Source organism: Schistocerca serialis, chromosome 4 (genome assembly GCF_023864345.2).
Source record: "Schistocerca serialis cubense isolate TAMUIC-IGC-003099 chromosome 4, iqSchSeri2.2, whole genome shotgun sequence".
Lineage (NCBI taxonomy): Eukaryota > Metazoa > Arthropoda > Insecta > Orthoptera > Acrididae > Schistocerca > Schistocerca serialis.
Window position 1 is genome coordinate 845,606,197 of NC_064641.1, and position 12,189 is coordinate 845,618,385.

At 41.3% G+C, this 12,189-nt stretch overlaps 1 protein-coding gene across 3 annotated transcripts in view; it reads left to right on the top strand.

Moving 5' to 3' along the window:
- Positions 1 to 12,189, top strand: part of LOC126473471 (mismatch repair endonuclease PMS2) — a 143,344-nt gene that overhangs the window by 82,315 nt on the left and 48,840 nt on the right. For all 3 annotated transcript variants that reach the window (XM_050100544.1, XM_050100545.1, XM_050100546.1), the window contains 3 exons: positions 7,297 to 7,606; positions 7,708 to 8,459; positions 8,547 to 8,695. In XM_050100544.1, coding sequence (XP_049956501.1) covers positions 7,297 to 7,606; positions 7,708 to 8,459; positions 8,547 to 8,695 — 1,211 coding nt within the window. The remainder of the gene's footprint in view (positions 1 to 7,296; positions 7,607 to 7,707; positions 8,460 to 8,546; positions 8,696 to 12,189) is intronic.

Here is a 12,189-nt window from a genome sequence, read left to right on the forward strand (position 1 = left end):
AGAAGCATCCGACTATCATATCTGACCCACCTTTGATACTTAACTTAACCCAGATTATTTCACATTGGCATTCGCTAATAACTTCACTGGATATTATTGAATTCTTTACTGCTATAAATACTCCTCCACCATTGGCGTTTATCCTATCCTTGCGGTATATATTCCATTCTGTGTCTAGGATTTCGTTACTGTTCACTTCCGGTTTTAACCAACTTTCCGTTCCTAATACTATATGCGCACTATTTCCTTCAATAAGAGATACTAATTCAGGAACCTTGCCCTGGATACTCCTGCAGTTTACCAATATTACGTTAACTTTTCCTGTTTTTGGTCTCTGAGGACGGACGTTATTTATCAACGATGATAATGTCCTCTCTGGTAAGCCGTCAGGTATTTTATCGTTTCGCCCAAGGGGGGGGTCCCTCTAACCTAAAAAACCCCCGTGTGCACGCCACACATACTCTGCTACCCTAGTAGCTGCTTCCGGTGTGTAGTGCACGCCTGACCTGTCTAGGGGGGCCCTACAGTTCTCCACCCAATAACGGAGGTCGATGAATTTGCAACCATTATAGTCGCAGAGTCGTCTGAGCCTCTGGTTTAGACCCTCCACACGGCTCCAAACCAGAGGACCGCGATCGACTCTGGGCACTATGCTGCAGATATTAAGCTCAGCTTGCACTCCGTGTGCGATGCTGGTTGTCTTCACCAAATCAGCCAGCCGCCGGAAGGAACCAAGGATGGCCTCAGAACCCAAGCGGCAGGCGTCATTCGTTCCGACATGTGCTACTATCTGCAGCCGGTCACACCCAGTGCGTTCAATAGCTGCCGGAAGGGCCTCCTCCACATTACGGACGAGACCCCCCGGCAAGCACACCGAGTGCACACTGGCATTCTTCCCCGACCTACCCGCTATTTTCCTGAGGGGCTCCATAACCCGCCTAACGTTGGAGCTCCCTATAACTAATAGGCCCGCCCTCTGTGACTGTCGGGACCTTGCCGGAGAATCGGCCACTGGCCCAACAGGCGAGGCATCCTGTGGTGGCTCGGAAACGATGTCATCACCACTAGGAAGCACCCCGTACCTGTTGGAAAGGGGTAAGGCAGCTGCCACGCGGCCAGATCCCACCTTCGCCTTTCGGCCAGGCACGCGCGAGCCCACCACTGTCCGCCATTCACCCTGGAGTGATGGCTGACTGGTAAGATGCTCACTGCCGGAAGACGCAGCGACATCAGGGGTTCCATGTGATTCCAAGGCCACCGAAGTAGGCATAGGTCTCACCACAGTTGCCCCAACGCCACTACGAGCCGACGCCTGCACCTCGAGCTCTATGAGCCTAACAGACAAAGCCTCCACCTGCCCCCGAAGAGTGGCCAATTCTCCTTGCGTCTGCTCACAACAACCACAGTCCCTACACATGACTATGTTTACCCTACTCTATACGGTGACAAATTCCCAAGATAATCTTCTGATGAGCTACTCTGATAATCAAGAAACACTCACTGAAATACGAGACGCGAAAACTACGCTAGGTTTTCCCAGAAAAACTATTTAAAAGCTAAGCGCAGCAAATAAGTACAAAAACGCTTTATACAAACAGTACTCGCTGCTGCTGGTGCTCTCGCTCTGTCTGTCACAAGACAACTTCCAGATTCCATGAAGGGTACAGGGTGAAGCCAACTGCAGGTGGTGGCTCATGTCAGCAGTAATGACATGTGTCGCTATGGATCGGAAGAGATTCTGTCAGGTTTGCGGCGGCTACCTGAGATGGGGAAGACTGCCAGTCTTGCTTGCGAGATGAAGGCAGAGCTTGCCATCTGCAGCATCGTTGACAGGACCGATTGCGGACCTTTGGTAAAGAGCTGAGTGGAGGGTCTGAATCAGAGGCTCAGATGGTTCTGCGGTCGTGTAGGCTGCAGGTTCTGCTAAATAGGTCAGGTGTCCACTACACACAGGAGGCAGCTATGCGGGTAGCAGGGGCTGTGTGGCATCGACTGGATGGTTAGACAGTCTCGGGAAAGATCAAAAAGGGCTCCAGTCTCCAAGAGTACAGGGTAAAGAAACAACAAGAATCAACCAAGCAACAGTCGGTATTGTAGTTGTAAATTGTCGTAGCTGTGTTGGAAAAGTACCAGAGTTTCAAGTGCTGATAGAAAGCACTGAAGCTGAAATTGTTATAGGAACAGAAAGCTGGCTAAAGCCAGAGATAAATTCTGCTGAAATTTTTACAGAGGTGCAAACCGTGTTCGGAAAGGATATATTCAATAAAGTAGGTGGTGGTGTGTTTGTGTTTGTTGGTAGTAGTTTATCTTGTAGTGAAGTTGAAATAGATAGTTCCTGCAAATTACTGTGGGTAGAGGTTATACTTAACAGCCAGACCAAAATAATAATTGGCTCCTTCTACCAACCCCCCAACTTAGATGATATAATAGCTGAATGTTTCAATGAACACTTGAATCTCATTACAAGTAAGTACCCCATTCATACAGTTATAATTGGTGGAGACTTCAGTCTACCCTCAATTTGTTGGCGAAAATACATGTTCAAAGCCGGTGGTAGACAGTAAACATCTTCCGAAATTGTAATAAATGCTTTCTCTGAGAATTAGTTCATGAGTCCACACGAATTGTAAATTGTTGGGAAAACACACTGGATCTCTTAGCCACAAATAATCCTGATCTAATAGAGAGTGTCATGATGGATACAGGGATTAGTGAACACGAAGTCATTGTAGCAAGGCTCAAAACCATATCAACCAAAACCACTAAAAATAAATGCAAAATATATCTATTTAAAACAGCAGATAAAAATTTGCTTGATGCCTTCCTAAGAGAGAGTCTTCATTCCTTCCAAGCTATTTATGTAAGTGTAGACCAGATATGGCTCAAATTCAAAGATACAGTATCGACAGCAGTAGATAGATTCATACCGCATAAGTTAATAACAGACGGGACTGATCTACCATGGTCCACAAAACACGTCAGAACACTGTTGCAGAAGCAATGAAAAAAGCATGCCAAATTCAGAAGAACGCAAAATCCCCAAGACTGGCTAAGTTTCATGGAAGCTCGAAATTTAGTGCAGACGTCAGTGTGAGATGCTTTTAATAGTTTCCACAATGAAACATTGTCTCAAAATATGGTAGAAAACCCAAAGAGATTCTGGTCGTATGTAAAGTACACCAGTGGCAAAAAACAGTCAATACCGTCACTGCATGATAGCGATGGAAATGTTACCAATGATGGTGCCACTAAAGCAGAGTTACTAAATACAGTTTTCTGTAATTCCTTCACGAAACAAGACGAACTAAATATTCCAGAATTCGAAACCAGAACAGTTGTTAGCATGAGTGACATAAAAGTAGATATCTTAGGTGTTGCAAAACAACTCAGATCACTTAAGAAAGGCAAGTCTTCCGGTCCAGATGGTATACCAGTCAGGTTCCTTTCAGAGTATGCAGACACAATAGAAGCTTTCTTAGCAATCATATACAACCACTCACTTGACAAAAGGTCTGTTCATAAAGACTGGAAAGTAGCACAGGTCACACGAATATTCAAGAAAGGAAATAGGAGTAACCCATTGAATTACAGACCCATATCACTGGCCTCAGTTTGCAGTAGGATTTTGGAGCGTATACTGTATTTGAACATTATGAATCACCTTGAACAAAATGACTTATTGATACGTAACCAATACGGATCTAGAAAATATCGTTCTTGTGCAACAAAGCTAACTCTTTGTTTCCATGAAGTAATGAGTCCTGTCAACAAGGGATTTCAGATCGATTGCATATTCCTAGATTTCTAGAAGACTTTTGATACCATTCCTCACAAGCGACTATTAATCAAATTGCATGCATATGGAGTATCATCTAAGTTGTGTGGCTGGATTAGTGATTTCCTCTCGGAGAGGTCACAGTTTGTAGTGATAGACAGTAAATCATCGAGTAGAACAGAAGTGATATCTGGCGTTCCACTAGGTAGTGTCATAGGCCCTCTGCTGTTCCTGATTTACATAAATGATCTAGGTGATAATCTGAGCAGCTCCCTTCAATTGTTTGCAGATGATGCTATAATTTACAGTCTAGTAAAATCATCAGATGATCAATTCCAATTACAAAATGATCTAGAGAGAATTTCTGTATGGTGTGAAAAGTGGCAATTGGCACCAAACAAAGAAGAGTGTGAGGTCACTCACATGGGCACTAAAAGAAATCCAATAAGTTTTGGGTATACGATAAATCGCACAAATCTAAGGGCTGTCAATTCTGTTAAATACCTAGGAATTACAATTACGAGCAACTTAAATTGGAAAGACCACATAGATAAAATTGTGGGGAAGGCAAAACAAAGACTGCACTGAACACTCTGCCAGGCACTTAAGTATGAATTGCAGAGTAGCCATGTAGATGTAGATCTTCTGATGCTGAACTTTTATCGAAACAGGTTATTTCTAAATGAATCAAGCACAATACCCGTTTTCCCATGGAACATCAAACTTTCCTAGTGTCATATAAACAGGATTAAAGATTTGTCACATGCTGTAAGCCATACCGTAGATGTGTTATTGGTGTATCTTCAGAAAACTGTATGTATTTAACAGCACAATCTGTTCCCTTCTCCTCAGAGTACAAACATACTTCATAACAACACAACAACCATGACAATTGTACTTGCTTCTTCGTGTAGGCGGTTTAGATTCTTCTTCTTCTTCTTCTTCTTCTTCTTGGCAGTGGTATTGTGCCTAGAAAGACTTTTGCAGATTGCAAGCATTATTTATTTATGCTGAAAATATTGTAAAACATTTAGACTTGCGTCAGGTTATTGTACAGGGGTGGGGTAGGGTATGGTGGGGAGGAAAAGTGCTGTCTAGCAGGGTGTGTAGGGATTAGAGACTGCCAGATGTAATATCAGGAGGTGGAGGGGTTTTGGGAGGGGGGGGGGGGGGAAGAGAAGACTGGGTGTGAAAAGGAGAAGAGGAGACAAAAAGGAGGAGAGTGGAAAAGGAGAGAAGAGGAAAGCGAGAGGTGTGGAAAAGGATGGGAGCACCTCTCCTTTTTCAGACGTCTCCTTTTTCTCTCCTCTCCTTTTCTCCCCTTCTTATTTGTCATTCCCACTCCAGATTGCTGTTCACGTGACAGTTGCATTCTGATTGGAGCTGCTAGTGCTGGCAGCTGAGTGTGTGCGAGATGTGCTTGCCTGTGTAAATGTGTGTATGGCTTCTTTGCTGAAAAAGGCTTTGGCCAATAGTTACGGGTGTAACAGTTTTTTCGTTGTACCTGTCTGCAACTCAACGGGCCATCTTTATGTGTTGTACAAGTTACCAATTTTAAACTGACAACAGGAAAACATATTAGCACTCCTGGGAGCATGGTACATGTTTCATTGGTATTCAGTTTCACCCAGTGCCACAAGATGACTTGATGGCAATAGCCCTGGTTATTATTTATTTAAAAGGTCCGGTGTAATAATTCTATAGAAACTGCACTTGTCATAGCACATTGCTAGTTTGATTATTTATAAAACAGAACAACAAATAGTTATATCATTATGAACTTGGTAATAGAGTTATCCTTTAATTTTATCATGTAAAATTGTGCATCATTGTTTGCCTTTGAATTGTGTCTGCTGCAGATATCATCATTTCACAAAGGAGTTATGAAATTGCAGTTTACACGACTAACATAAAATATCACCTCTGAGCCGTGTGAATGTTCTCTGATAGATGGTGACTCGCGGCAAGTCAGAATCCACTTGAAGATGACAAAATCGCTTTATTACACCAATAGTTCATATGAAAAGCTCAGTCCCACATCTGGTGGTGCTGAAATGTGGGCCTTGACACACAGACCCAGTGGTGAAGCGTTGTAGTTGGTCACTGGCATCCACTGTGCACAGTGCAGCCCTGGTGTGGCACATCCTTGTGTAGTCAGTGTCCCTGGCCAGCAGCTGTGCTATATCAGTGTTGATTTGACAAGTGACATGGTGCACAAGCACCAAATGGCTGGTGCTAGCAGACACTGCAAAGGGTCAGTGGCTAAGAGGGCCTCAGTTCAACCGTGAGCCCATTAGACAGTGGTAGGACACCCAGACAGGTTGTCCTATCAAGATGATGGTGGAGCAGAGTGGCCTCATGACAAAAGCCAACACTGTGACAGATGCAGCCTTGATGACCCATCAATTTGATGAACTGCCTGTCCAGAAGACCGGTATTTACACTCACCAAAATGAATTTGTTGTTTGTTGTTGCTGACTGGCAGGTGGGCATTGACACCCAGCAGGTGCCGTAGAAAAATGCTGTACCAGAGTATTGTTACAGGTGGCTCTCTTTACAGCATCAGTGCCTCTTGTTTAGGTCCATACTGTTACACCTCACAAGAAATAATGGTGTCTTTGAAATTCCCATTATAATTATCTGTATGTGACAATATTTTAGCTGCAATTCATGTAAGTCCTTACAGAATGAATTCTTGTGATTCTGCACAAAAGAAAGTATGTGTCTCACTGCTTTCCCCTGTATGCAGAGGTTTTGGTCAAACAGTTATCGGAAAGTCAGTAACAACTCCTGTAATCCTGACATGTTGAGCAACAGCTTAATGCTCTAGGCGTTATGTACCTTTTTCTGTCTGATGACTGTTTCATAAATACTTTTATCAAAGAGTGTATTTCATGAGGCCAGAGTGTACATTTTTTTCCAGATATGTGATCATTTTTAGTTCCTGGATATAACAATGACTGCACTGTAGCCAGCTTAATGCAACCTCTGCAGAATACTCACTGATGATCTCACCGTTGAGTGCCTATAAACCACAAACACACAAAATACTCAGTTTTCCACAGTCCTGACATTAGTTCATATCTCAGCTTCAGAAAATAAATTTTGTAACCAGTAAAGCTATCTTGCTCTACTTATGCCAGGTATACAGAGAAATCGTTTGGTTGAATCTTCCAATAGCTAGTCTGAATAAACTGTGGTGTCAGATAGTAGCTATTCTTCAGGGGTATATTAAGAGCCTATTTGAGTCAGTACATTCTTATTACAGTGTGTGCTGGTTCATATGGGGCATTTTCTATTGCACTGTAATTTTTATTGTTTCTCATACCTGTTTTACTAAAGTGTGGATCGAAATTCATTCTCTTTTAATCATTCTTGTATGGTGCTGTAGTTTTGTAGATGACAATATATTTGATGACTTTTTTGTCAGTTAATTTTTGTCACTGTCCTTTTAATGCAGGTTTATATTTTCAATATTTTACTATAAACTTATTACATTCTGGTTTTATTAACACATTTAGGGATCATTGCTGAAACTATATGAGTCGGTTCCTTCAACACTCAAGGTGAATAACGTACCATCTTTTACACAATCTCCTACATCATCACCATCATCAGAATCACCTCTATCAGGGTTAGATATCATACAACAGTGGCGCCGTTCTCCAAGCAGTGATTCTGGGTCCCCAGTGAGTGGTGTTGGTTCTCCTTCGAGTAACTATAGTTCTCCAGGAGGAGCCATTGGATCTCCAGGAACTCTTGGGTCATCAAAGAGAGGCATTAAAAGGACTCTTGAGATTATTCGCCAAGATAAATATGGCCGATCAAAACGTGAGTAGTGTCACTTTTGATTTTTTTTTTTTTTCTCTCTTTTGATCCATGAATGTGTGGTTTGTTCTTATTTCACTTGGTTTTGATGCATCTCTTTACAGAGCATTGTCTGAACAACTACTTTACACATATGAGTGTGAAAAAAACAGGTGTATCTGAAGTAGTAGACACAGCTGCACAAGCACACACCAAAAAGGGAAATGATGACAACAGTTTTGAAAGGAATGTGTACTCATTCAGCAGAACTGTGTCTGTCCTTTCTGATGAGTCACCTGAATCTATTAAAACTCCTTTTGAATATGGAGAAGAATCTGAGGAACAGAATCTAAACAGTATAGTGTCTACATTCAGTCGTACTACATCTGTTTCCTCTGCAGCTGAAAGTAAAAACAGTGTGTCAGATAGAATCCAGACATGTTCAGAAAATGTGAATCTAATCAGTGAGGATTATTTAGAGCAAAGAACTTGTGTGACCAGGAGAACTACAAATAAGACTCCTGATGTGGAAACTGAAATATTTGTTGGTAGTAGTAATAATGTTACTGCAGAAGAACCCAGACCTGTAGATGTTACAAGTGAGATAAACTGTATAGATGAAGAAGTGATCATTACAGAAGATGAAATAGGTGACCATGAATTTGTCACTTCTGAAGTTACTTATGTATCAGAACCTATTAGATGGAATGTTGATTTAAATTCCATTACTGAAGAAATGGAAGCTTTTAAACGGTTGTCCAAGTCTACAGCAGATGCAGAATGTAATTTTAAATTCAAAGCTGAAATTGATCCAGCGCAGAACTCTCTTGCAGAACAAGAGCTTAGGAGAGAGATTACAAAAGACATGTTTGCTAAGGTATTTTACTACTGACATTTGGAAAGTACATATATACTGTGTGTCTATCTCTTTGTTTTTTTCCTTGATGTTTTTTCTTTCTTACAGATGAAAATAGTTGGGCAGTTTAATAAAGGTTTCATTATAACACATTTGGATTCCGATCTCTTCATCATTGATCAGCATGCATCAGATGAAATTTACAATTTTGAAATGTTGCAAAAAACTGTATCACTTCAAAACCAGAAACTTGTTGTGTAAGTTTTATTTATGTATGGACTGACTGAGTTAAGAGTAATCTACCAGTTTTTGTGTTCTTTCCATGATTATGTATGAGATACTGCCAAACATATTTTAATTTCCTATTTGCTTAAGACCTGAATTTATTGGTAACCTACTATTTTTCCAGTTTATAGTCAAGGGATTTTTTTGAACACATTACAGTGCATTTTTATGAAATTAAAACAATTTACAGTACTGAAGTAGTTCTTTTGAGAAAGAAATGCATGCATTAAGGAAGACCACATTGTAGTTCCAAAATTCACCAGACTGTCATGATGACGTGTAATTAGACGCAGAATTGTTAAAATTGTATGTACTGTATACCACATATAGATTTGAGCAGTAGTTACACTCATGCCTTTCTCTATAATATTTTTACACTTTAGCAAATGCAGTAGTTCCTATTGAACAGTCCCTGTTATCTGTGTCCGAGATATGTTGGTCATGAATTACATAAACATAATAGTTTAAAAAAATATATGTTGTTATTTCATAGATGAGAGGCATGGCCACTTGCTCTCCATATAATTATACAAATATCCATCCGTATGTGTCTCCTTATTCTCACCAAGTGTCAGTGATATCTGGAATTAAAATGAACAGTGTCACTATGAGGCTACTTCTCAGAGGCTATGAGATGTTTGTTGTCAGGATTGGTGTGGCTGCTGTTCTCACATGTTCATGCACAGATAGTATCACAAGGTTGCTCTTCTTTTCCTCATGGACGAGAATCTCAGTTGTGGGGAAGGTAGGTTTCAGTCTGTTGTTGCAAGTCATTGCAGGAGATTTTACTATCTTGGTGACATCAGAAGCTTTTCATGATTTTGAGATGCCATAAATGGGCCTTCAAATGAGGATAATAATGGGTTCCAAATGGTTTCATGGCAGAAGAAGGCACACTTGCATGATTATTGGTCACAATAAATGAATGGCTGCTGCATGCCATGTTCCTATGGCATAGCTACTCTTACTTTGCAAATCTGTGATTGCAGCCACTGCACGAAGTCTGATATTTCAGTGACATTGTTTGTTGTGGCACTGAAAAACACTCTTGATAGGTGAAGGATCTGCATGTAGACTAGATCAGCTGTTGTCACTTTTAGGTCCTCTTTAAAACTGTATGCAGCCCCACTTTGTCTATGTGTAGATTCACAGTCCATTGCTCAGTGCTCTAGTAACCTGTTTACAGCAGAATTGTAGGCAGTTTTCTGGATCCACTTCATGTCAAATTATGCTCCAATGACAATGATAAGATTCACTTTGTGTACCTTGGTCCATTTTAATGGGAAGTGTCTTGCTGAATCACAGCTGTGTTTCGCAGTCCATTCTGACTGCACAAGTTCACCCACCGAAGGAGCATAAATTTGTAATACTGCTGACAGACACACATAAAGGTAAAGGTGACTGCTTTGGTGTTGGGAAGTAATATTTTCTTCCTTCGGAATGTGAGGGGGACATGTCGGGAAACATAATCACTACCTGGCAACGTCAATCCTTTGCTATTTATTCGATCGACTAATTTTTTTGCACCATATGCTATTCCAGTACCAGCTAAAGCAGTAACACCAGCTGCTCCAGCTATCTGCGCTGTAGATAACGTTGCACCAGTTGCCGCACCAGTTCCAGATAAAGATGTGCTCAAGGTAGCACCATCAACTGCTGTTTCAGGCGCTCCAGATAAAAGTGGCGTATTTTCAGCTGTATTTATTTCTATTGCTGTATGACCTTCCTCACCGTACTGATATGGATGGTGCTGGCGCAGTCCAGTATTAACTTCATCTGTTGGCATTGGCTCCAATTCAAATTCAACAACTTCTTCGTCTAAATCATTGTATGCTGGATTTTCTCCATACCTAATTTCATCTGCAGCATCTTTTCGAAACATTGTCCTTATACTATTACTCCTATTCACATTAAAAGCGTTTCCCTGTTCCGCCATTTCAATATTGTCCACTGGTTCTGGATGCAAAGTTCCTCCTACGTACTGTATTGCACTATGTTGTCCCATGTTTAAATACTCATTTAACCATGACGTTGTGCTGACTAAAGTTCAGTAGATTCTGTATTTATATACGTAACCAACAAACACGTGTCACTGCATGGGGCTCCAAAATGAAAAGTTTTGCACCTGCCAACCTTTCACTGTCGTGGGTGCTTGCCCAGATAAGGTCCTAAACAGACCATTATCTCAGCATCACGTTGACAGCCGCCATGTGACCCTGGGGACCCCGGCCTGACCTTGGGTTTTCGACATGACACGATACTACGTATCATGTGTCATGAAAACCCAAGGTCAGGCTAGGGCCCCAGGGTCACAAAGATGAATATACTCAGTAGAAATCTATAAAATGGTAGGGAGTCTTTCCCACTGATCACATAGAACATGTAGACAATCCTAACTGCCACACATGTGCTGGAGGTGAAAGCAGATAGTGTGATATGACCCAAGCCTTAAAGATCGACCAGTTTGGAGCATACAAGCACCTTACATCCATCTGCACTGTGGAAGATGAGAGAAAGGGGGGGGGGGGGGGGGGGGAGAGAGTTTGGAGAATAAAGGGACTAAACTGGGTTATCAGTCAGGAGAGGAAGGGTAAATGGAATTGTCAACAGCTCTACAAAACATACAATACATGCGTCTCAAGTGTTACAAGATGCTCTTTATGAGTAAAACATTTGATCTGATGAGAACTGTAATTTATAGCTAGAACACACATTTCAATAACAAAAATATGTGATTTTTATCTGGAAAAATAAAAGAAAAAAAAGAAGAATTTTCAACATTTGTACACTCGTACAAATAGGTATCTCCTGATTTGAGTGACCTGTGTTCTACTTCAGAAATGTCATTGCTGTGAGGTACAATCATGATGATTCATTCAGAGGCCCATAATTTGCTTGGTCTGCTCAATGATGGGATCTTCTGTCTTTATAGAAATGATACAATGCAAGTGGTTAGATACACTTTCAAGACATGATCAATTGTTCAGCCTAAGATATCAAGGCCACTGATGCACACTGTGAGAACTTCTTTTGAATCCGATGGCAAGCATAAAAAAAAAAGTCTAATCTTCCTCAGAATGTTGTCATTCAGTGCATTGCAGGAAAAAGGTCTTGAGGCTGCATGGATGCATACACTCATCGAGTACTTGAGTGCATAGTATCTTCTGCAGACCCTTAGCTTTGTGTTACAATGGTTGGTTTATGTTATGTGATTTTTGTAGTAGGTTGGAGAAACATGAGTGAAACATTTACAATTCTTGAAACTTCCTGGAAGAGTAAAACTATGTGGTGGACCAAGACTCGAACTCAGGACCTTTGCCTTTTGGGGCAGGCATTCTATCAACTGAGCTACCGAAGCATTACTCATGACCCATTCTTACAGCTTTACTTCCATGGGTACCTTGTCTCGTATCCTCCCAACTTCACAGAAGTTCTCCTGTGGACCTTGCAAGACAAGCACTCTGGG